Source organism: Nannobrachium achirus, assembly GCF_963921795.1.
Source record: "Nannobrachium achirus genome assembly, chromosome: 7".
Taxonomy (NCBI): Eukaryota; Metazoa; Chordata; class Actinopteri; order Myctophiformes; family Myctophidae; genus Nannobrachium; species Nannobrachium achirus.
The window spans coordinates 21688096-21715374 of NC_137816.1; the positions used below are offsets into that span (position 1 = coordinate 21688096).

Genomic DNA, 27279 nt, shown 5'->3' on the forward strand with positions numbered 1-27279 from the left:
TGGTAGGGTAACATAAATCTTTATGTTCTTATTATTCATCTGTTTTTTACACATTAGTTATGACATTTCACTATTAAATAAAATAAGAAAGAATCTCACTGAGAGATAAAGGAGAAAAAAGAAAATAAAACTTGGCAAACACAAATCTCTCACTACCATCATAATAAATATTTGATTGGCAGGCTTCATTCAAAAAATAAAACGAAAATAAACGAAGAAAGAAATCCAGAAGCCAATGGCTCTGAGTCTGTCTGCATTTCTGTCCATTCACTGTTATTCATTAAGCCTTGTTGAAGGTCTTTCACACCACGTTGGTAACGTGACGAAAACAGCAGACCGACAAGCTCATGCGTTGTGGGCTTGCAGGCTCAGCCGACCACATGGAGGAAATTCTGGAAAAGCAAGCTGGTCATTTTTTCACCACCGTTTCCAGGTAACCGATGAACCTCCTCAGGTTCACTTTGATGTTGTCCAGTACACACAGCTGTTCAGGGCTGTACTTCCCCCTGCCCTCCTTACGGATCTAGTGGAGAAAATATAAAAAAAAATAGGATAATTAAATCACTTATGTAGGTTTTACTGTGGGAATTCATAGCTTTGAGATTTGGGGAGAAGAAATGTGCCTCCTCAAATCTCTCTGGATAAAGGAACATTTGAAAATCTCGAAAAGCAATCATGTCAATCAATAGAACTAACTAATATAGCTCTTACATATTTCTCCTCCCTTTCTCTCTTTTTTTTTACCATGACTGTTGGGAACACTCCACCCTGACAAGCATTGTTATTGTATGCATTACATTTAGTTTGACTCGATTCCACAGATAAATATTGTGAAAATAGCCAAACTACAAGCTCACTTACATAATATTTGCCAAGTTAAGTTATTTAAAAAAGTAATTAAATTGTAACTTTAGTTATGCGTAGATACCCTGATAATGTATACAATTACCGGTATACTGTATGTAGGTTTGTTTACTGTCGAGTGAGAAAACAATGTTGCACATTAAGCTAATCATCTGGGGACCCGCCGAAAAATACTTTTGGGACCCCCAGGTTGAGAAGCACTGCTCCAGTACCTTGGCCTTGAAAACGGGCTGCAGGGCTTTCAGAGCAGGCAGCAGCTGGATGTTCCTAGCAGCCTTCTCAGCCTCCGCCCCGTCTGCGAACACATCAAACAGGGCGTCCAGGGCCGCCCCGTTCACCACCAGGTTGACGTCTTTGGAAGCAACGTTAAGTAAGGCACTCCCGATCATCTGAGATGAAGCACATTTCTTAAAGTTATCGTAGCTCCAAAACAGGACATTTCTTGAATTAAGAGTATATGGCTGACTTAAACACAATTCAGGGTTAAGATGGACTAAATAAAATGTGGAATGAGGCTTATTGCCCTTTTAGACCGGTTACACCAACAGTATATGTTGTTAAACCGTTCAAGCTGTGAACACCCATGTTTTTTTTAATTGCTTTAATGAAAAGCCTTCTTTTTCTTCATAAAACTTAGGTTAGGATTTAGAAGGCGTTTTTAGAACCTGCCTCAGGTCTAAATGGGCTAGAGTAATTATGAAAAATAGATTTGAGTGAAATGATATAGTATACGTATATCTTGTACAAAGCCTACAGTGAAATATGTTTTACCTTTTAACGGTATTCATCATCTCTAAGAAATGTGCTCTTTACTTTATCCTAGATATAGGAATTGTGCGATTATACTCTGACATATCATAAGTATTAGTATGTTACTTGAGTGACTTCTACAGGTTAACTCTAGTCTTACTCTTAAATAGCACATTGGAAATTGCTTGTGGGATAGAAAACTACGACCGGGAAACCACTGGACTACAGTGTAACCATGGGGCAAGGCCTAGCATGTTGAGTGTCAAGAAAACGGAAGTGCTGGAATTTGACAGAAGTACAGCGCCCAAGGAAGTGACATTGAGGCTTACTGATCTGCTTACATACTCACGCATGTAGTGATTGGTTGAGGAGGACCGTTTCCGTGGGAAGTACATATATTATACAATGGAAGTCCCGCCCTAGACCATTGGTTCTCAAAGCCACTCCCATCCATTTATATGTTGACTATTCAAAAATAGCAGATTTACAAGCTCACACTGCAAGCTTATACATCTGCTATTTTTAAAGATCTTTTTAAAATATCGAAAATGTTTGTAATTTTCTAAACATAAATCTTCTCTCCAGGGGGTCCCTGGCAAAAAACCTTTTCAAATGGTGTTCCAATTACATATCAATTTGGGGGCCCTTGACATTTGAGAACCACTGCTACAGACAGTCTGCATTCGGTTGTGTCAAGGCTTTTCTCCTCAAGAGATGAGAAAAGGCTGTTAACTCATCTAGTGCCATTCCCGAGATATCTCGTGAAATGTACTCGAGTATCTGTAGTGCCATTCACGAGATATCTCGGGAAAAGTAATATATTACTGTAACGGCGAGTACATTACCGAGAAGAATGGCCGGCGGTCCGGAGACGAAATCCGTCGCTGATTTCGCATCATCACGGCTCCACGAGCACAAAATAGTCCCATCCATAACATTGAGGTGGACGGGGGATCTCATCTTTAATGTCCATTATCTCAAAACTACACTTTAGAAGCTAGGATGGAGGCAGATGCTCGCTTATGTTACACAGTTATAAAAGCTCCCGGTCGGCCATTACACAACTCCACGTGGACACGGATCGGTTCCGGCGCACGACCCGATGACGTCAGACCGGAAGTGATTGCGCTGTGGACCTCTGGCCTTCAAAATAAGATAACGGCGGTGATGCCAGCCTGAAGGTGGCATCGTGGACTTTATAATCCGTTAATTTCATGGGCACTAAATGAGTTAAGGGAACAAGGCTACAGTAGAACAGAGTAGAAGGAAGATCCCAGGTCACCTGAAGTGTGTCCGCGGTGTTTCTCTCTTTGGCCAGAGTGCTTCCAGTGATGCCCAGGATGGCCAAGGCGTTGACCCTGATACTCACCCCCTCACAGCGGGTGGCTGCTTCACACAGGCTCATCAGTTGCTGGGGGCTCATACACTAAACAACACAAAACAAACATGATGGAAGTTGAAGTTAACCATGATCTAGGTGAGATGACTTTTTTTTTGCAACTTATTGTTTTATTGAATATCAATATTCATCACAATTTTTTTTCCTGGAATACAAAACAAATTATAGAATACTGTACATTAGTATAGACAACATAAAAGATATGATACAACAACATCAACGACAACAACAACAAAAAAGAAATGGGCAAACAAAGAGAAAGGAAAAAGAAGGAATGTTGTCTCTGCGAACAGTAACAAAAGACAGTAAAACACGAATAACAGAATAAAGAACTATATATACATGGTTAAATAGGACTCCAAAATGTATGGTCCACCAACTAGTGGGTCTCTCTCCGAGTGACATATCTCCCCCAGTCAGACATGTTTGGGGGTAATTAAGGTACCAGAATTGAGAGAAATGGACAGGGAGGAGGGTCGTCACAGAGGAAAGGAGTAGGAGCAACCGGATCAACAATAAAGTCATCCGGGCCTGTTGCAACATAAAAATAAACAGAAGTAAAATAAAATAATAACTAAGGATCGACCTTTGCGAGGTCTTGGCTGCTAGGAAGAGCACAGCTATAATAGACTCTCTCCCAGCCACTGTTACCGCCACAATGATAGTGTACTCAAGATAAGCTATGCAATTCACACACATAACCCACAGTAAAGAAGAGAAAAAAAAGAAGAAAAAAAAGGAAACAAAACAAAATGGGAGAAAAAGGCAACAATAACAATGTTGAGCAGTTACAGGGTCATCTCCCAATCTTATATCGCAATAATGTTTAACAGGTTGAAATTAAATTGGGTCAAGTCTTAATCTTGTCATTGTCACTTCCCTGATAATACTACCTAGTGAGTGTTTATCTGAGGATGGGCATCTTGTAAACAAAAACAGACACATTTTAAGAGCAGAGACAGAGAAACTTACAAAAATAAACTCCTATTTTAGCTACACCCATCTACTCCATCTCCATCACCCACACACACACACACACACACACAAGGTTGCTGTGTTACTTCCTTAAGGGTAGTTTAAAACAAAAAGATAAAAATGAAAAAGATTTCACAGAACCCCTGTATTACACACAGTCACGCACACCCACACACACCATCCACACCCCCAGAGACACACCCACTCACACCCACACAATGTCAAAATAAAACCAATGAAATAAAATAAATACTGAGTATAATATGCAGGATATGTATGAAAAATGAACAGCATCAAAAAAGGAAAAAAGGAACAATAAAACGGTGCAAAACCAAACATCACATTTTTAAATCAGTCCTTAAGTCCTAGATAAGAAAGAAAACTATTATAATAATAATGATTTGAGTTCCTTAACTTTTCGTGTACATTCTCACTGCACTGAGGAGTATTTCACCCAAAGAGTCAGTCATCACTTGGTTTCAACAGTTCTGCTGCATCCTGGAGGACTCCTCGCATCTTCGCGGCGCTGCCGGTTCCATCCCTGCCGACGATCTGCCATCCTATGCGTCGTTGTTCCCGTTCCAGTCTCTCCCACTCAGAAAGGGTGGTCTTTATCCCGTGTTCGGCCAGGCCCTCGGCTGCTTCCCATGCCGAGGAGAAGATCTTCGTACCAGTTGGAAGCTCCACTAGTAACCTTGCTGGATGGCAGGACTTGAACGTGATATTTTTAGGTTTTTTAATATCAGCGTATTCTTTTCTTCTACGTTGAACAGCAGGGGGGTGGTCATTATCGAATCCAATTCGGTTGCCTTTGTATTTTAATTCTTTGGCCTTCCACGCTTTCATGAGAACGTCTTGTTTCGTGTTGAAATCAAGAAACTTGGCAATGAAGGATCTCGGTGGCGCCGTTGCGTCTGGCTTTCGCACCAAGGAACGGTGCATACGTTCCAGGCGCAGCTCGGTCTCAGCAGGCAGTTGTAGTATTTCTTTAATGAACTTCTCCCCCCATTTCACCACATCTCCTGATTCAGCATCCTCTGGAATTCCAAAAATGCGAATGGAATTTCTTCTCGAGGCACATTCCAACTGAACACATCTTAATTCGAGTTGTTTCTCTCTCTGGAGTAAATAGCTAATCAGTCTCTGATTGAGGGCGCAGCCATTTTCATTTTACCCGGTTCTATTTTCCACCGCGTCCATTCGGTCCTTCAGGCCAGAGACAGACTGCCTAATCTCGGTCATGGATACACTCAGTGTCTCTAGCTGTCCATTTACCTCTTCGTGAAACGACCGCATTTCTTCACGGGAGGACCGGATTTCGGCGAGGATCGCAGCCGTGTCGTCGCCCATTCTTGCGTCTCTCTCGGGGGTTGTTTGCACTGGCGTCCTCTCAGCAGGGACGGGTGAGGAAGCCTTCGCGTTCCGCGAGGGTGGTTGTTTCGTGATTAGAAGGTTGTGGAAATACTTGGTCTTGATTCTTTCGCTTTTTCTTTGTTCTTGGTTCATAGTACGGTGAGATTTGCGTTTTGGAGTACTAAAAAACGTTTTCTAAAGTATGATTATTGGCGGATTCCATGAGGCCAGGTCGGAGCTAAACTAAAGAGCTGCCATCTTGCCACTGTCGTGGGCGGAGTCCCGAGATGACTTGTTAACCATTTAAACCCTATATATTGTTGTTTTTTCGTAAATTAATGCCCCACATGATCATACTACAACATCACACAACTATCAAAAGTAGCAGATCCACAAAATCGAAACATGACGCGGTGCGACATGTAGATATGCTACTTTTGGATTTGAATCCTGAAAAGTAACAGGACTTTATACTGTACTTCATTTGACCAGGGTCCCCCAAGGGTCTAATTGGTCCCCTCTCTTCTCCAAAAATAGCCGAACTGCAAGCTCAGGACAAATTATGTTGTGATGGCGTTATGAGCCATTTCCCCCCCGAATGGGTTGCCTATCATCATGACCTGCCCAGACTGAGTAGGGATCATGCAAGGGTTCGTTTGGTTTAACTGTGTGGGTGGAAACACAAAGTCCAACAAGATTCACCGAATTCCAGTGTACACATATTTGTTCAGCACTGACACAGTGCAGTTGCTACACGCATGGACACTATTTTAGCAAATTAATTTAAATGTAAAGAAAAGATAAGAGAGATGCATTTCCGGGCATACCAGTAGGACATTTCCAGTCACGGTTGAGAATGTTTCACCTGCTGGGTATCAGAGGGTCAACACTTTGGTTTGCTGCACTACTGCTTTTGTGTGCCTTTATTTAGGACAGCCTTCTTTTCTAAACGTTTTACATGTCATGTAATGAAGCAGCCCCCAACATTCATGTTTGCATTCTGCACTCCCCCCACTCTGGAAGGTCCTGTTGCTTTCAATTCATATGGCCGTGCCAAAACACAAAAAGTTAGAATATGGAGATAAGTGGTTGTTTAGACGTCCCTGCAGGTCCATGACACCACTGCGGTTATTGTGACAGCCCTACACACCAGTTGGTCACCGGATAGTCCATCAACCACAGAATCGCAACATCCCCACTTAAATTTCAACAGCAGACCTTCTCCCCCCCAACTGGCTTCAAGTTTCCTGTCTCTCTACTATCTATCTAAAAAAAAGCAACAACAACAAAAAGAAGATACATTTCCAGTTTAAACCACTTGAACCAAAGTTCAATAACTATTCTGGGGCAAACATTTGGCAACAAAAGATGATCTACAATACATGCTCATTACACGTCACAACATTCTGGGGCCAACATTAACCACTTGAACCCCAGCATGGCTATTCTAGGGGGAACATTCGCCAAAAAGAGCAGATCTACAAGCTCACAAGGCATTTTGTTGTGAAGCGTTGTGAGCTTGTAGATCGCTGTGTAGCACCAATGCTACACACACTGACAGGATTCAGTGCAGTGTGTGTGATGTGTGGACTGTACCTGGGGAATGTTCTTAGAGGCTATCATCTGCAGCAGTGACCTCATGGCACTGGTGACGGCCTCCAGGAACTCCTCATCCTTTGGTATCTCTGGGAAGACAAACACGCAAGTTACCATTATAGTCTGTGGATCATTTAGTACAGTGGCACTCAAACACTTTCATGTCAACTCCTCTCCTTCACCAACTCAGTGGTGTTGTAGTTACGAGTTCCATCCCCCGGGCCGGGCCATACCAACGATTATATAAAAATGGTACCCAATGCCACCCTGCTTGGGACTCAGCATCATTGGTTGGATTGGAGATAATGTCCAGGGCGTGTACTCGTACATGGCTGGGGTATGTACTTGTACCTAAATAAGCCTCCACACGCTACAAAGAGAGTTATGCTTCTGCCCTGTGTGCCACATGGCTCGGGAATCATCTCCATATTTTGGAAAATATGGACAGATTTTGTTCAACTTAAACAACCAACCAGGTCTGTGTCTTTTTTGGGTCAAAGTTGATCCCATGCTAAAGCGCCAGCGCTAGCCCAGCAGTCTGCCGTCACCCAGGCGGATGGGTGCACGCACCCATGTGCCCTTGGGCGTCTTACTAGTATGAATATTATGCTTAAAGGAGTAGTTCACCCAAGACATGACATTTATTCTATCGTTTTACTTACCCTGTGATGTTTATGACCCATGGAGATTTTTTGTTTGTAAAGCCTTCTTTAATGGTAAATCCAGAAGCGAGGAAAAAAAATGAATGGAATCAATCAGTGACCCGTTTCTGCGGCAAAAAAACAATATCAAAAATCCTTCCATTACAAAACAAACAAAGCTCCAGTGTGCTATCAAAGCCTGTAGTTCCATTATCTGTTGAGACCAGTTCAAAAAGTTCCCTGTACAGTGAGAAAATTAACTTTATAAAATGCTTCCGGTGTAAACAAACTGTGCACGAAAAGGGAGCGCGCTTGGCCAGGCGTGTGCGTTCTCAGCCATGCTCGTTCAAGCTGCGTCATCAACGCAACCAGGCACCAGCTGTTTACGGTGAAATGAAAGCTACTAGAGATGGGATTTATGACTGTATGAGGTGAGCCGGATTCATGGAATCCGTTCATTTTAAAGAGCCGTTCAAAAGATTCAATTAGTTCACGAACGTCCTATCTCTAACGAGCATGGCTGAGAACCTTTTTGAACTGGTCTCAACAGATAATGGAACTACAGGCTTTGATAGCACACTGGAGCTTTGTTTGTTTTGTAATGGAAGGATTTTTGATATTGTTTTTTTGCCGCAGAAACGGGTCACTGATTGATTCCATTCATTTTTTTTCCTCGCTTCTGGATTCACCATTAACTCAACCTCTGCCAAAAAAATACCCCTTTGTACCCCTTCCCTGCCATGCCTGAGGAACCCGAAGATTTAATAAGCTTTAATTAAAAAGAAATAATTTATCGAAGCGGAACCAAAATAGGCCGGAACTAATGCTCCGTGATCGGTTTCTACACGGACACATTATTGAGCGGACCAGTTAACATTGAGGCCGTGAACCGGAAGCGGATGGTCCGTCGTCTATTTTGGCCTGTTAGCTTTCTGTGTAAACTCCGCGGCTTACAGACGGAGAACTTATTGATCAATTGGAAAAATTTAAAAGGATTTGAGAAGTTGATGGAATACGCGAACACACGATGCATAGCAGTGTCCGATCACGCACAATGGGAACTGGATGAGCGCCCGCGTTAACAGGTAGGAGAAGCCAGCAGTGAAAGACATAGAAAAATCTTCGGGCTCCTCGGCTGTAAACTACAAATGAGTTAATGAAGGCTTTACAAACAAAAAATCTCCATGGGTCATAAACATCACAGGGTAAGTAAAACGATAGAATAAATGTCATGTCTTGGGTGAACTACTCCTTTAATTTATAATCCATACTATGGAACTTATAAATCGTCAGTTTTCGTCACATGACACCCTCATACGACAAAGAATGAATCAGGCTTTATTCTTAGCAATAAAGTACCGCCAAGTAACCTGTGATCCAACAATGTCAACACATACTATTCTGCAGGTTGGTACGTTTCGTTTTTTCCATTACGCTTGTCCCCTTATCACTCATGCACTTTGAGAATGCGCGTGATTGCCTTGAACATGTACAAAATAAAGAAAAGGTTGTATTTTTGGAGACTCAGTCAAAAGGGTCAACCTGAGAGTCTTTCGCCACTTTAGTTCCTCTAAATTGTCTAAAATGTAAATCTGAAGTGTTTCCCCGTCCCCCCCACACACACACACACACACTTTATCATTGTGTGCTTTATCTATACGTGTACAAATAAACTAAGCAAACTAACAGAAACGTGCTACATTTCAATTGTATAAATGTCAGACCTGGCGCTGGTGTGACGCAATGGTACCTGCCCACTGCCGCCTAGTTTAGGGCAGAGTGACTTGAGAGAGAGAGTGGTGTCACCGAGGGGTCAGAAAATGAACTGCGTCGTGTTTCAGCTCTAAAGTGACAAGCGGGAGATTAAATAACATTGGTTTCAATAGAAGCGTCGCGAATATCGGCATTTTTAGTTAAATACACAACATGACAACCATTTTAAAGTATTGTATATGGATAACTAAAGTCTCTTTAACATTTACTTTATACTATTGCCAAAAAACGATGTAAAATAACATGGTTTAAGAGGATTCAAGTCGGGATGTTTAGTTGCCTTGTCGCCGACGCTAATCACTGCATCGTCATAATGTTGTTAACATGCACAATAGCACCTCCAAGTGGCAGGCTAAAGTAAGGCAATGAAAGGCATGTACTCTTGTGAGACATCAATATAATTATATCGTTTGCAAATCAGAAAATAAGATATCAGGAAATAACCTGTGATATGTTTTCTTTCATTTGTCTGAATCGATTATTTTAGAAAATGATGTTTTGAGCAGCTGCTCTCATTCATTTTCACATAGTCACTATAGAGCTCCTCCCGAGCCGCCATTGGACTCGCCCCATGAAGTGAACGTAGTTGGCCTAACTCTCCATTCAAGGGCTCTGGTTTAGGGGTTCAAATCCACCATAGTACATCCTGCTTGTCGAGCATCTATACTACACACAATTAGGAGTAGGACGGACGGAGGCTCTATGTTCTCCTGGTGAGGGCTCCTCACTGGCAGAAGTGTGTGTGTGTGTGGGGGAGGAATTAATTGGCATAGTGACTAAATTGTGGAGAAAAGGGTGTAAAAATAACTGGTTACTAGTCTAAAACCATAAATAAATAAAATGTCAGACCTGCGGCACCAAACACCAGTGAGGACAGGTGGTGCGCGGCGGCCTGTAGGGCGGCGCCACCTCCCAGGGACTCTGCATCCATGGTGGACAGGATGTTGTTGAGGCAGGTCAGCGCTCTGTACTGCACGCGCTGCATCCTGAGCGCACACACACACACACACACACACACACACACACACACACACACACACACACACACACACACACACACACACACACACACACACACACACACACACACACACACACACACACACACACTCCGTCACAATGCGTCAGGACGCTTTATTCTGGAATTTTATTAATCTGTAACCACCACATGGGGGCGTTAAAACTCACTGGCTCTCAAACCTTTTCACGTCAAAGACCCTCCAAAATAATATTCGGCTGAATGTATTTTTCACCACCGACTGATCGCCCATAAAATATTTGCGTGTTAAATATTCAAAATTCACACTTACTTTTTAACTAGGCATTTCCATGCGGCGTTCTGCTGACACACATCCATGGCCTCCGTGCTGGGGAACTGTGTCTTTTTCAGTACCTGGAGTGTTGAATGAGGAAAATTCATTAAATGCTGTCAGGCAGAAACCTCTGGCACGAAACGATGAGTTTTGAGCTTGTAGATCTGCTACTTTTGTGCGACACTGTGTAGGATGATCAAGTAGGGCATTACAAAAAAAATCAAACCTCGGTTCGAAGTGAAGCGGTGAACTTTTATTCTATGTGTTCTAGAGTTATGAACTCTGTGATCTATACATCTATACAGTTATGGACTCTGTGATCTATTCATTATTTATATATTCTGAATTCTACATTCTTTATATATTCTGAATGAATATATAAAGAATGGAGGGCCAAATTATCATGTGAAGCTTGACCAATCCTCAAAGTATCCATTCATCAGACCGGGAGGGACACTACACACATATTCTGGACGTACAGGACAGATAAATCCTATTCATTCTGAACTGAAATGGCCATATATGGACATGGGACACACATTTTGCTTTTTGAAAAAGTCTATTCATTCTGGACTGATATTCTGGACGTACGGGACAGAAAAAACCTGTTCATTCTGGACTGGAGTGACCATATATGGACATGAGGTTACATACATTGTGTTTTTGAAAAAGCCTGTTCATTCTGGACTGAGATGACCATAAATGGACATTAAACACACATTTTGTTTTTGAAAAGACCTGTTCATTCTGGACTGAAATGACCATATATGGGCGTGGGACACACAAAGCCACTCATTGGAAGCGGTTTTCACCGCTTCAAAATACAAAAAGTTTATGGAGATAAGAGGTTTCCTACCTGACAACAACAATATAATTGCTCCTAATGCTCATCAACCTGAACGCCCATGGACAGTTCAGGGTTCTGCCCGACACCAGTAAGTGGGACAAATGTGCTGTGGTTTACCCATTTGGAACGCATTATTAAACTCTCTAACTTTTTATCCCATGATTTTGTAACCCATTTTTCACCCTGTGCCAATTGCCGAAGCTGTAATCCTGGGCTCTGCTCTCCCTCTGCCAACCTGGGTAGAGCCCCGAACTGAGCTCATGCTTCCTTCTTATCACCTGACAGGGGGAGCTTCCACGGTTGGACATAGCGTGTGGAAGGAACACGTTCCAAACAGTTCCTTTGCCCTCAATCATATTTTTGACCCGATTCTATAAGTGTCTTGTTCATGTCAAGGACCCCCAAAATGTATGTATTTGGCCACGGACTACCAATCTCAAAATATGTTATTCCAGGGACCCCTCAGAAGCAAATGTTTAAAAAAAATAGCAGATCTGCAGTATATCTGCAATGTTATAATAGTTAAAATATAAAATAATGGTTAAATGGTTCCAGGTCTTAATGGGTTTAAGTGGAACACACCTTCTGTGGTATGCTGTGGTTGGTCAGAGCAGTGTGGATCTCAGCAGACAGACACAGGGGAGACAGCAGGCTGGACAGTCCATCACACAGGCTGTCAGGTCCCATCTCGCTTTCATCACTACTGGACTCCTCTTCCCACTCGTCATCCGACGGGTCTGAAAACATGATGCGTGGTCACAGACATAGAAATGCTGGACAGAAGGGACATACCTTTAAGTTTTTTTTTCTTCTCATACATTTAGAGTAGCCAACAATTGTACCCCCTTTTTCTCCCCAATTTAGTCGTTCTATGCCAATTAAATTCCTCCCACTGCTTGCCACTGCTGTTGTATCCTGCTGACTTTCCTGCCAGTGAGGAGCAGCCCCCACTGGGAGGACGTAGAGCCTTCGTCCTACACCTCCCGCTCAACCCTCCCCAATGACAAGTAGGACTACGTTCAGTGACAAATATCACCCTTCCCCCTTCCCGCCTGGCTTCCCTCCCTCAAACACAGGCCCACCGGTGGATTCAAACTCACAGACTCAGCAGCGGTGGGCAGGCACTTTACCACTGCGCCACCCGATGTGCATTGATTGCTGGTGATGAGGGCAGGCTGTGGAGGGTTAGGGATGGCTGGGACAGGCATGGTGCCCAGGGCACTCACTCACCATCAGAGTGGAGGGTTAGGGGTGGCTGGGACAGGCATGGTGCCCAGGGCACTCACTCACCATCAGAGCAGCACATGTTGACGATGATCTCCAGGGACGTCTGCTGGGCTGTCAGCAATGCGATGGCCTCCCGCAGCTCTGCCTTGTCCCTCTGGACCATAGAGACATCGGCCATTAGGAGTCAACAACACACGCAGACATAAACAAACACGTTGTCAGCTAGTGGGTCAGGAAGACTACTGTAGCTATAGCTGCTTGGCGCTGATTAATGCTTTTCACCAGTGGAGCTCAATATGAGAGCACATTCAGCTGTACTTTTATGCTTATATATCAAAATGTTCTGGATCAGGGCTTCTAAACCGTTGGCGGCCCACGTATCTAATCACTATACACGGCAACCAAGTTAACACATCTGGTGCCAAACCCGAGTTTCCCGAGTTTGAAAAGGTACCACCCCTGTGCCAAACCCGAGTTTCCTGAGTTTGAGCAGTTTTTGACCCTAACCCGTTTTTTTTTTTTTTTTTCATTTTCTTTTTTTCAAAAATGTTTTTTGAACCTCCAGAAATGTATTAGGCATGATCGCGATCGCGAAATTGCATGTTTAACCCCCATACCAACCCATTCTTTCAAACATGGCAGCCATGTTTCTTTACATCTGAAGAAAACATAATGGCTGATAAATCATGAATGCCTGAACGGATTTCCAAGCGGATTTTTTTGTTTGAAAGCTGTGAACAGTGCGCACACACGTGGTGCATCATCTAGGCATGGGCGTGCACGATCCGTGCACTATAAATTACATGGAAGTCTATGGAGACCATGGCATCGCGGGACATAGAAGAGAAAAAATCACTGCAACATAAGTGTTAAGTGGTCAGATGGGTGGGCCATGTGCGTTCTCAGAGCATGTTTGATTTAATGATCAATTAATCGATTGTGTTTCTGCGAGGATCAACGGAACTAACATTACACGTTACTATTTATTACACTGAAAACATGAATTACTTTACAGGTATACATTTATAATAAGTGATAGATAGATTGAAGATAGTTTTCTACGTTCTGTACCCTGGCACAGTTTTTATTCAATGTGAAGCATTTTGTGTTGAGTGTATAAAGTTGGGGGAGTGGGGTATCCAACAGGAATATAAAATGGAGGGGTTCACGTTCACCCCTCCACGTTCAAGTCCATGACATGGCTGTAGGCTCGCCCAGTATATGTGAAGTGTCCCTGAGCAAGGAGAAAGTCACTCATTTCAACAGTAAATTCATGTAATTGGCTCTCACTAATGCTCATAATAAGATGGTATACTTTATATCTACACACTCTCATTGTCTCATTGGTGGGCTGTGGACAGTTCAGAAACCTGCAAATCAATGATGTCATCGAACTTATGATTACAAGCTAATACTCTTCTTTTGAAGTTGTCATGCTGAAATAGAAGCCATTGTTCCAGCATTAATGGAAAATGTGTTCGTTGAATTTGTTTGAAATGACCAAAACCTGCCTAGCAATGATGTGACTGGTAGGCCGGTTACAGAACTGTCCACTTACACAGCCCTCCTCTGACATCAACTGAATAAACAGACATGGTTCCAACTTATGAGCATTGGTGAGGACTAGGTACTTGAAGATAGGTTGGAATTGGAAATGGGTGAAATGAGAAAGGAGGGCTACAAACAGCTGGTCCATGATATTATGGGGTTCTATTTTTGGAGGATCACCACCAGTAAGTTGTCAGGCGTGATCATGGCGGCAGCACTGTGACTGGTGCTGAGAGGGACAGCTCAGCTCTGAGCGGCCAGCGAGGTTGTTGGGCAGGAGGCAAAGGGAGCAGAGTGACGATGGTGCGTCCTAGACCAGTGGTCCCCCCCCAAAAAAAAATAAAAATAAAAATCATATTTGAACTGACAAGCACTTTGCATTGTAGGATTTGAGGTCATGCATTTTGTTTGACTCGGTTCCACAGATAAAACATTGTGAAAATTAGCGAGCTTGTAACAGCTATCTTTTGAACATTTTAGAAAAAGTGTTTCACATTTGTTCCATAATCATTTTGCATTTTTAATACATATCTCTTCTGGGGGTCCCTGGCACATAACATATCAATTTGACGGTCCTTGACAACTTGTGAGGGTACGAGTGGACATCATCACTTACAGGCAGCAGATCAGAGAAGTCAGTATCTACATGACGTGCAGCCTTTCCGTTGCTCTTGTGCTCAACTCCCTCCTCCATCTCTTCTTCAACCCCTCCAGAAGCCAGCTGCTCCTCCTCCTCCTGTGTGACCGCTGTGGCCGAGGCCGGAGGAGCGCTGAGGTGGCGCGCCTCCTCGGCTCGCCTCAGCTCGGGGATCAGCCTGCCGGCGTCCAGCTCCAGGGTCTGCCCCAAGATTGCCGCCAGAGCGTTGAGCGTCTGGGCCTGGCTGCCAGCCGGTAAGCTGCTCTTCATGTTCCACATTGTCCCTTTGATGACAAGAGGGAGGACTAGGCATGTCACAATTACTACATAATCGCCTAATCGCAATTATTTTAGATAATCGCGATTATTTTGCATAATCGGCATAATCCTTTCCATGTTGGGAAAGCTTCATATATATTGAAACATTTAAATAAATCTACAAGCTCACGACACGTCGCGATGCCACGTGTTGTGAGCTTGTAGATCGTTAATTTACACCTTTTTGTTACAGATTTTGAGTAAACAAGACCTGGAAAGGCTTAATACGCTACATTCAAATTTCCATGGGGCTGGAGAGTCTACCACTGATCTTAGTGAATACCTGGTGGTGTTGCAATTCTCTGGAACAGTAAATATGACTGGGCCATTGGTATTGAAATCAAGTATGAAAATAGGTCTTTTATTATTTTAAATATATACACCCCTTATGAGTCATACCAAAATGAAGACGAATTTAGCAATAGATTGGCATGTATTAATGCTTTCATCAAGGATAATGCTACATCCTGTGTCTATCTTGTGGGTGACATGAACGCTGACATATCAGATGATAAATCTCTGTTTGGCAAATGCCTACTGAGTTTTTGTAATGATAATAACCTTATACTGTCAAGTAAAGCTCTACTACCTGAAAATAGCTATACATATATTAGTGAAGCATGGAATACAGTGTCATGGCTAGACCATTGTATATGTACTGTGGATGCACATGCTTCTATTGACAACATGGTTGGTCATTTGTTATGAGTTGGCCACTTCTGACCATATTCCCTTTGCTTTGAACCTAAATGTTGAAAATATTCCAATGCTAGCTGTGGTTGACAATAAATCAACCACAAGGAGGCTGGATTGGCTAAAATTAAGTGAGAACGATACCAATCACTATACCTTGCTTACTGACCAACTACTTGAATCTCTTGTTTTACCCAAAGAAGCAATGCTGTGCAGTGACACCAACTGTAAAAACGAGCAACATGTTAGAGAGTTATGTCTTACATACGATTTTATTATTAATGTTTTAAATTCCTCTAGTAAGGGTCTTTATAAGGGAAAGAAAAAGGAGCATAGCATAAAACCTGGATGGAATGAGCATGTGGCTGAGCTACACACTCAGACCTGCCAACCCTGGGAATTTTTTTTGAGTACTCATGCGCGGGCACGAAGTGCCCGCGCGGCGCCCGCAGCGCCCGCACAGCGGGCGCGGCGCCCGCAGCGCCCGCACAGCGAATTTTTGTTGTTTTCCCGCACAAAACAGCGTATATTTTGGGGGGTTCCATGCACCTTTTTGGGTGGGACCTTTACAGTTATGTTAACAAAATTTCACACCAGAAATGTAGCACATTGCATGTCTTGACTTACACTAATAGGAGGAGGCAAGATCAACCTTTTAAATAAAAATGCCATTTGGTCTGGAGAAAAAGTAGGCTAGTATTACCAGGCAATACATTAATGTTGCTTTGGCAATATTGTTGACAAATCCTTAATAAAATATATTAACTGCACTTGCTCAGAGTTAGTTAACAATAGACTAGCAAAACAGTCTCACCAGTGACTTAATGAATGAACATACATCAACATAATCATGTTATTCAAATAGCAAAATAGCTTTACATTGTCAGGTAGGCTATTTACCTTTAAATATTTACCTGTGTCTTTGTTAAACATTGTTAATTGAGCAGCCTAAAAAAAACACCTTTCTGTGCATGATTTGCATGAAGTTGAAAGTATTCAACTCATGTAGGTTTCTATTGCATTCATTAAAATAGGCCTACATTGTGTATAGATCAAATACCGTCTAGTCTGTATATTCATTCATAGAGGATACAGGCTACTCATTGTTAACAAACCATTAATGTCTTCATATATTCACAGGTGATAAATAACTTGTTCACCTTTAATGTTTTTGACAATACACATAGTCCCCCTAATTCCTTCATTCATACTCATTTAGAGATAGTGGAACAGGGAGCCCAGTATTTTATTTTCATTCGCTTGGATCTTTACTCTAAAGCCTAATCATGGTCAATGTATGCTACAGTTCATTGTACCTGGTCACAAGTTTTGACATTTCCCGACTTCGCTCACGTGCAACACCGTCGTATGACGAAGTATAACACAGGCTTCATACACAACAAGCTGTCGCGGGGGCGACCGCAGTTTAATAGTATAATATTATTGATTCACTTGATTAAAACCCTAACCGCGTCGCGGAGAGGAGCGACAACAACATAACCATTTCATTCTCACCATCGTGGCTGCTGACATGTGAATTCACCTTAGCTGAGTGTTATCTTAATATATTACCTGTTAGTCAGACTACTACTCGCACGGCAGCATTGTAGGGGCGCCACCGACGACTCGCACAACACGGCCATTCTCCGTGTATCTTCTTTATAAATTAATCGTATTAATATCGCCGTTGTACAAACCGGGCGGCGATAGCTATGAGATGACTGAGATGAGTAGCTTCTTATGATGAGTAGCGTAAGTGTACATGCTGCACCCGGCTGCACCGCGCTGAAAACCCAAAACAAACTAATAGCATCCGGTTCAATTCTTCTTCTGCCGAAAAAAACGAGCATATCTTCTGTTCTAGTGCTCCCCAGCGCCATGCGCCCCATTCACACACCATTCAAGTGGTGCCTGGGAGGAACTACACGGCAGGTTGCAAAAATCTTCGCCTCGTTTGCTGCTGCAGAATTGCGTAGCAATGAGGGGAAATATCGTACCTGCGTACAGAGCCTTAAAATGCGTGCTTAGTACGCAAAATGCGTACGGGTTGGCAGGTCTGCACACTGCAGCTAGAGATGCTTTTAAAGTTTGGTCAGAATCAGGACGAGACAGGGGCCCTTATTTGAATCAAAACAAATCTTGAATGCCAAATTTAAATATGCTGTGTCCGCTTCATAAAAAAAAAACAAGAGGATAATATGACTCACTTGACAGAAAGCTGCGCAACAACAGCTGTGTTGATTTCTGGCAAGAGGTCAAGTTGTTAAATAACAGTAAAATGTCTCTGCCGTCTTCCATGTATGCCCAGGCAAACACGTTGATGCGTAAATTTGACAAGTGCTCTGCAGATGTCAAGGTATCACTTTTTAAAGCATTCTGTACACCATGGTATACTGCTCACTTGTGAAGCAATTACAGGGCTAGCAGTATGCAAAAACTAGAGGTGGCATACAATGATGCACTGAGGTTACTGGTGAGGCCAGCTCTTTGTGAACTTGAGGGTGCCTACTTGTCAAGCCCTATTAAGAAACTTAATGTACAAATGTATGTGTCGTCTTGATGAGTCTGACAATAGTGTTATTGTGATTTTAACCAACCCTGTGATTAGTTCTAATCGGTTCTCGTCCTTGATCAGGAGACATTGGCGCAACAGCCTCTACAGAGATATTTATATACTGTATATCCTCTTGTGGACTTTTGTACCTTATGTACCTTTGTACCTTATTTTCTATTTTTTCCTGTGTTGTTTGTATGTATTTATCTTGTCATTTATACTGTATGTGATATGGACCTGAAATAAAGATTGATTATATATAAAATAATACATAATACATTATTTATTTTGATTATTGGTATCTGCCATTGTCAGTTATTTCTTAGTGTATATATGTTTTAGTCATATTTCCCCCGTGCAACTTTTGTTTACAAGGCTTAAAAGCCACACAATTAAATTGTTAAATCGCAATTATTTGTATGACAGTAAAATGTCATAAACATGACAGGCCTAGAGAGGACACAATATGAGGGCATGACAGGCCAGAGTGCTTTGATTCACTGTTGTTCTACATGGCTCACTGGGGGATACCAACGGCGACCGAGTATTTCCCGGTGAACCTAAGCGCAACGGTGGGGGCTTGGGAGTGTGGGGAACACGTGCCACTGACTATTGCTGATGATGGAGAGGTTATATAGTTTAGCCTTTATGTATTGAAAATGAGAGGCACTCTTGCCGATTTAGTAAGAGACTCGTCGCCAATTGCAAGATATTTAAAAGTTATTTGGGGCCAAGATGATGATGATATCCTTTTCTTCCCACAACTAGACTAAGGATTTATATTGTCTGTGTCATTGTTTACAACCACTGAACCACAATTATTCACGTGTGGCAAGATTCACTAGTTTTAGTAGGCTAATAGTGTAGGCTTAGAAGAAGCCTTTTCAGAAGTTAATTTAATGTTTTCCATTTAATGATTTCCTTTATCCTCATCTAATCTTGCGCAATATTATGCAGGCTGTTTAAAGGCTGTGTAGGCTTTTCAGAAGTTAATTGAATGTTTTCCATTTAATGATTTCCTTTATCGTCATCTTGCGCTAATGCACGCAACTGTTTTCACCAGGTTTTAAGTTCTTTGTTTCTCATAAAGCTCGCAACCCTCCTTGCCCATCGGCCCCCACCTTTGCGCACGTTCACCGGGAAATACTCAGTCGCATACCAACGTAATAATACTAAGTCAGTCAAGGGAAGTGGTTCTCTAAATGTAGAGCACGGCCTACTGGGAAAACAACTGCTGCAGGTTCAGGAGGAGGAGGAGCGCCTTTGTCCCATTACTGTCCCATCGCTGCCAGCTTGTGCATCGATTTTTAAACTTTTTCTTTTTTTTTTTTTTTTTTATCTTAAAAGTATTATGACATTTCAAACACAAATCTTATCTTCCGTGGGGTCGCTGGCACAAAGCATTTTCAGTTGGGGGCCACTCAGCGCTATATATATATATATATATATATATATATTCTGCTTTAAACCTCTGGTTTTCAACCTTTTTCATATCAAGGTCCATTAATTATTTGGCATTTGAGCCACGGACCACCATTTGATGAGATTTTACCTTTCAGACCCAAAACTTTGACTAAGATTTTGTGCACAATTCCATGTTGTATTGATGTGGTACCATAGGAGAGATAACAGACAAACGTTGATCAAAATAACAATCCTTCTAAATCTCTAATTGTGTGTACTTCTTTTAAATTAAGTAATGCAAATGTTAAACAATAATTTAACTCTTCTTTCTTGGGAGCATGAAATTAAACCAAATGGACCCGTAATGGTCCATTTGTTTTAATTTTACACTCTCAAGAGTTAAAGATCTTAAAGGGTTCATAATGGTTACCAACACTATCATTTAGCTGGGGACCACCTGGAAGGCTCAAAGGCCAGTGGTTTTAAGCCATTGTGTTAAACCCATATACAGACAGTACCTGCAGCCAGTGTCCTGAGCAGTGTGTGAGCCATGTCAGTCTGGGTTGACAGCATGAGGCTCTCAAGGGCTCCCAGCACAGAGCCGTTGATGCTGCCCAGCAGGTCCGGGTTGTCCTCTGTCACAGTGTGCAGGCAGTGGGCTGGAAGGTCACGTCAATATAAACATGTGTACATTTATATTTATACTGCAACATAATCAACACATAATGGGATGTACAGTACATACAATTTGACAAATATGGGCTGCATTTCAAGCCTGTAGATCTGCTACTTTTGAGTGACGCTGTAAAGGTTGGGCATTAATTTACCAAAAAACCAGTTTGAATATTAACCATGATGTCTAATAAATCAAATCAAATGGTATGTAAAGTAAAAGTTAGGTCCTACCGGCAGACACAGCCAGCTCTATGTTGTGTGGATGTCTCTCCACACACTGGACGACCACGTCCAACAGACCAGACTTGTTGAACAGCGAAAGGGCCTGGCTGCTGCTCTCACTGTCAGGGACCATAGATAGCAAACAACAGTAGGATAAGAGTCAGAAGTGAAACACCATGGAGTTTTCATTTAAACCAATCACTGACTGCACCGATTGAACACACCTTTAATCTAATGGGTCTTCAACAGGGGGTCCTTGGGGTTACTTTGGGGGGGGGGGGGGGGTCGCCAAATCTTTTGTGAAAGTAACTTAAAAATATTAATAATCATTTATTAACCACTTGAACCCTAGCGTCCCTATTTTGGGGGGACCATTTGCCCAAAATAGCAGATCTATGAATTGTAAGATAATAGATTGGTTATCTTCAGCGAAGAGGTTTGGTGAAAAGGGGAGGTGAAAGGGCAGACAACAAACAATACTTTGAAATATGTATATTTTTGGTCAAATGAATCGCACAAAAACAAAATAACGGCATGCATTGCAAGGACATTAAAGTTTCTATGGATAGTTAGGTACAGTATGTCCACAAAATGCGTAAATGTAAATACAAACAACCACAAGGCTCCAGGGGATCATTTTCACTTTGAATATCACTGTCAATAGCCTTTCAACAGTCCTAGCTTACCAGAGATTCCACAGCAGATGCACTGCCTCGTTGGCTACGCCTTCCACCGTGTTCCTGGGCTCTTTCATCGGCACAGTGCTGGTCTCAAAGCCAGCACAACACTGTAAAGAGACAATGTTGAAGGTTAAAGCTAAGGATAGTAATCATTGCTATAAAGTGGTGTTCAGTAACAGGAGTCTCCCAATCTCTTTAATAAACATAAAATACATTTTCAGGTGGGTTGCAAAAGTTAAGCCAACCAGAAGAGTAACCATTTATCACTTGTAGATTGGCTATTTCCCACGGCAAATGCAACTATGTATAAATGTGACTTTAGTGCACATTTCTGAGGTTCCACTCTCACTGCTACCATGCATCCAAACAATGCTAAGAATCTAAATAGGTAATATGAACGACGTCAACACACCCTGTACCATGTAGAGATAAACCTTGAGTACACCCTACATGACAACGAAATGTATCGTTTGAGAAAAATTAGAAACATGTTTTGTTCTTCTCGCCTGTTGGGCATTTATTAAGAAGAAATTAGTCACCTAACATTCTGACATGACATGTCATGGGAAAGACTACTGTGAGTGATTGTTTTGCCCACAAGCAAAATCCTTGTTACCGTTCCTTTCAAACACGAGTCGCTCTGTTTATACTGTATCCCAATAGTTTCTCTAACATACTGCAAGTCTGTCCAAACAATGAATTCAACGCGTGAGAAAAAATAAAACACTGCCATGTTTACTTTGAGTGACTTTGACAAGCCTTTGGGCCTATGAAGCCCAAGTCTACTGTAAAAGTACTAGTATTTTGCCTGTATTATGCTGCATTCACACTGAGAGAAGCCAAGCTAATGGTTTGCTTGGTAATTCAATGTATTCTCTATGCAAACCAGCTTTAAAAAATTCCAAGCTTTTTTTCCAGCTTGGAAATTTTAAAAGCTGGTTTTCATAGAGAATACATTGAATTACCAAGCAAACCATTAGCTTGGATTTTCTGTATGTGAATGAGGCATTAGAGTTCAGCGCAGTCGATTTACTATTTACACCAAGCACGATAACGATGACTAAAATGTTAAAAGATTGTTCCAAATAAAATGGATGGCACACCACAACTATAACGACAACTAATAGTTGTGGTCGACAATATAGTTTGGGTCACTCTAAGGTGTTCGGAGAGGGCATTCCACAGACATGGGGCAGTAGAGCAGAAGGTCAAAGAGCTTGGTGATGGGGATAGGATACAGGATACCGTATACAGCAGAGCCAGGAGATATTGGGTATATGACATCACAGCTGTGTGAAAACGAGGTGTTCAGGAGTAATGGAACAGAAGCTGAAGTAAACACAGAGTGTGGAAGCCAGAGTTCTCACCTCTCGGAGCAGGGCTGTGAGAGGAGTCATGACATCATGTTTCACCATGTCCTCACAAACCTCATGGCCTCCACATGCACTCAGGTTCCTGTCAGTGTGAGTGTGTGTATAAAAGTAAAAAAGAAAGAAGAATTCTGGTTAACTCATGAACCAAAACCAGTACTATATCATTGCTGTCGTGCAGACAACCCTTTAATCTCCATGTTTTATGCATTTGTGTTTTTTCTTAATTAACGCCCTACTTGATCATCTTACAGGGTCACACAAAAGCCTCAAAAGTGGAAATCAAATGATATTAACCAAACAACACCATCTTCAGTCAGTGTTTACTGTTTAGCAAGCAACTGTTGTCTATAACTGGATTATGGCTCCCCCTGTTGAAATACCGCCAAGTAATGCTGCAGTATTCTCCAAAACCCCTTTTGTGGTTTTTGTTGCTATGTACAGTATATACTTTAGCAACATACTTTTTTCCCTTTTTTTACAGAAAATGTAGTGCAGGATTTAGAAGGCGTTTTTAGAATTGGCATCATTGGCTATGGTTGCAACGTACAATAAAGTTGAAACTGTCCTGCTGCTATACCCTGATTTATTATTACTTATTTACATAAATCTCCTATTCTGGGGGTCCCTGGCAAAAAACCTTTTCAGATGGGGGTCCGCGGCCAAATACATATACTTTTGGGGGTCCTTATCAAGAAGCACTGCTTTTTTTTGACAGCATGGTTGGTGGCACTTGTCACCTGAGTGCCCCTGTGGCGGTCTCCCTGACGGCCAGGCTCTGGTCCAGCAGCATGGGGCCCAGGCGCCTCACAGCATCCCTCTGCAGGAAGCCTGGGATGGTCTGACTCTGCTGCACCACCCGGGAGATGCTGGCACACGCAAACTCTCTCACATCAGCGCTAGGACTCTGCAACTGTACACCACAACACAAAACGGGCACGTCATTTTGGGAATACCGGAAAGAAACTCGCCCGGGCTGATGGTTTATGCATTTTGATTGATTGATTGAGGCATTTATTAGAAGTTTTGGATAGGAAAACGGTACAGTTTCATGACAGTACAGTTCACTGATACAATGTCAAATAAAAGGAAACTCGGGTAAGGCAAGGCTTATCTGTTATTTTCCATTGAGATCCTTAATAATATCCTGCGACTCTCCCAGGGCACAGCAATTGCTGAATTCAGATATTATGCATATTTTCCCCCACTCTGAATTGTTTCGGCAGATTCATCTGATTTCACTGAGTCCATTCTTAGCTCCATATCCAAAGTCATGGAGAAAATAGTCTACGAACAGATTGCAAGTTATCTCGATGAGAATAATCTGATTTACGAGTTCCAATCTGGATTCAGAAAATCCCATTCCACTGACACATGCCTTCTCTATTTGACTGACCAAATCAAACGCGAAGCGGATCAGGGCAAATATAGTGGCATGGTCATGATGGACCTCCAGAAGGCATTTGACACCGTGGATCATGCTATTCTGATTGAGAAACTAAAAGCCATCGGTCTTGACAGCGCAGCAGTGAGCTGGATGCAATCTTACCTGGTGGGGAGGGAACAGGTGGTGGAGATTAACGGAACCCTGTCCCCCCCCCCTCCCAGTAAGCTGTGGTGTTCCTCAAGGTAGCATACTGGGACCTCTGTTGTTCCTAATATACGTGAACGACATGGCATCTGCTTGCGACTGCAACCTGTTCCTGTTCGCGGATGACTCGGCTCTCCTAGTCTCGGGCAAGGACCACTTGCAGGTTGAAAAGACACTTAACTCTGAACTGAGTAAGATCTGCACATGGCTTAACGACAACAAATTATCAATTCACCTGGGAAAAACCGAGTCCATCCTCTTTGGATCAAATCATAATCTCAAAAAGGTAGATGACTTCACAATCAAAGTGGGTGACAAGGTCATAACACGAAAAAACGAAATCTCTTACTTAGGATGTATCCTTGAAGCTAATCTTTCCAGCGAAAAGATGACTTCAAAAGTAATAAAAAAAATCAACCAACGAACTCGTTTCCTACAGAGGATCGCCCCAATGGTCAACTTCAACACACTGAAGACCATAGCTGGTGCAATAATCCAGCCCCTCTTTGATTACGGAGTCCACGTATGGTATCGTGACGCCCCACAAGCCCTAAACTCCAAACAGCCCAAAATAAACTAATTAGGGTCCTGCTTAACCTTCCCTATCAGACTCACCTCACCGCTACTCACCAGTTAAGAGTAGGGTGGCTCAGAGTAGATGACAGAGTACAGCAACTTGCAATGGGCCTGGTGTACAAGATACACCACACCACTATGATACCCAAGTACCTGTCAAAATACTTTATAAACGTTAAGGATGTCCATAATTACAACACCAGAGGCAGTGCCACAGATCACGTTCAACCCAGAGTCAACTCAAAGAAAGGGTCGAACTCGTTCTTCTGCTACACCACAAAAATGTGGAATGCCTTACCGAAGGCCATAAAGGAGTGTGGATCACTAGCATCCTTTAAAAATGCCCTGAAAAACCACTTACAGGCAGCAGCCGTTCGCAACTGGTAAAAAACCTAGCCCAACCCTACCCTCCCTGCCCCTTCCTTGTATATACTGTACATACTGATTGTTTAGACTTACTGTTACCTGCCCCTTCCTTGTATATATTGTATATACTGTACTTACTGATTGTATAGACCTACTGTTTTCTTTTTTTCTTTACATATCTACTGCATAGTACTGTGTTCTATTTGTCTGTCATTCAATGTTATATGAGATACTTTAATGGTTTCCTGTTGAAATAAGCTTAGTCTTTTCATGGATCTCCTTTTAGTAGACCTTGTACCAGTGAACTGTACCGTCATGAATCTGTACATTTTCCTATGCAAACTTCTAATAAAGCCTTCAATCAATCAATCAATCAATGCATCCCAATGCCGGTGCATTTGCATGTGACATGTAACACATGTGTTCATCTACATGTGAAATATGTTGTATAGTTATGGATGTGTCTTCATCAACTGTACATCTGATCATGTGACACATGTTAGCTGTTTATGTGTCAGCTACAATACATGTATACTATTAACCAATAACCACTATCCCTATTTTGGAGGACATGTCTCCTCTTTCCCCACCAAAAATTGTGGATCTATAACCTACAAGCTCCACTATTTGGAAAATGGCTCATTAGTGGCATCTTATTTTTACCACACAGATTTTATTTGGATTTTCTGAAATGACACTCAAATCTTTGCCACAGAGTGTTGAAGAGTTCTGCTACTAGACAGCGTAAACTTAATTTACACTTCATAACATATCTCGGTTCATAGTCCATATTAATCATGAGAGACAAGCCTTAGATTGTTAGACTCGTAGATGTATGTTGACATTTTCAATCTACCAAATGGTTACATTTACAGTGTAAAACAAGTCACTAACTCTAGATTGTGTCATCTACCAGGCTTTCTTCATTGTGAAGAATCTGTCACCAAAAGTCGTTGGCATAGTAAAATGCTCTTAAATGATCTGTGTCCAACTTAAAAGTGTATGACATGTAGTCATATGTAACCATTTGTGGTGGACAAACTCTGTTACAAATACATGTCCGGAATTCAAAATGTACTTGAGTATGAAATGTTGTATGTTGGCATTAAAATGTACTTAAAGTACCAAAGTAAAAGCACACAATAGCTATTTTCAAATAGCCTAGGTATAAAATAGGGCTAAAGTGGTAAATCACATGTAGTAACTAAAGTTTTCAAATAAATGTAGTGGAGTAAAAGTACAATATTTGGATCCGATCCACTACAACTCGAGATGTAGTGGAGTAATAGTAAAAGTATTGGAAATTGGAAATACGAAATAAATACCTAAAAATTGTACTCAAGCACATTACTTACATACATGTAGGCTACTTACATATATTACACCACTGGTAATCTGCTATTTGTTTACATCGGGTGTTTGTTGTTACATTTACAGAGGGTTTTACAGTTTAAAAACAAGTCCTCTAGTAACTTAACTGCAAGTGACAACACCATAGCAACACGATACCATATATACAGGATGTGTTCCTCATTTCCCTACATTAATAGGTGTTAACAGACATTAGGTCAGCACATTATTCACATGCATGCACGTCTGTTCCTACTTTCTCCAGTAACTCTCCAGCTGGACAGCGCTCCTCGTCCTCCTCCACTTCTTCCTTCACAGGGTTCACTGGCAGCCCGGCGGAGTTGAACTGGGCTCGTTTGAACTTGTTATTCTTTGCTTTACCCATTTTTTAAACTGTCTTTGAAGTAAGTGCAACAAGCCTTGCATGGAAGTTGGTGGTAGTGTTGCTGCTCAGTCTGTCAACCATCCACACGCACACAAGAGGCCATGTGGAAGCTCCCTGCCGTAAACTGACTCACTGGGTAGGCAGAAATCAGAACGCTCGTCGTAAACACGAC

General features: G+C 42.1%; 1 protein-coding gene across 1 annotated transcript; it reads right to left on the bottom strand.

The window, feature by feature from the left end:
• Window positions 1-27179, bottom strand: heatr3 (HEAT repeat containing 3). The gene is made up of 15 exons (XM_080729477.1): window positions 26979-27179; window positions 23580-23752; window positions 22837-22924; window positions 21476-21576; window positions 20799-20908; window positions 20411-20551; window positions 14903-15207; window positions 12802-12892; window positions 12094-12248; window positions 10662-10744; window positions 10201-10337; window positions 6938-7026; window positions 2897-3040; window positions 1077-1253; window positions 1-523 (listed from the first exon to the last, which is right to left on the bottom strand). The coding sequence occupies exons 1-15, from the start codon at window positions 27105-27107 to the stop codon at window positions 410-412; spliced, it is 2037 nt and encodes a 678-aa protein (XP_080585603.1). The 5' UTR covers window positions 27108-27179; the 3' UTR covers window positions 1-409.
• Between the last annotated feature and the right edge of the window lie 100 nt (window positions 27180-27279).

What these genes read in the sequence shown, in the direction of transcription:
- heatr3 (XM_080729477.1), bottom strand. Translation starts at nt 27,107, where the DNA reads ATGGGTAAAGCAAAGAATAACAAGTTCAAACGAGCCCAGTTCAACTCC. An exon ending in CATCTGCTGTGGAATCTCTG is followed by an intron (nt 20,909 to 21,475) that starts GTAAGCTAGGAC and finishes GGTCCCTGACAG; the next exon opens with TGAGAGCAGCAGCCAGGCCC. An exon ending in ACACCGCGGACACACTTCAG is followed by an intron (nt 1,254 to 2,896) that starts GTGACCTGGGAT and finishes GCTTCATCTCAG; the next exon opens with ATGATCGGGAGTGCCTTACT.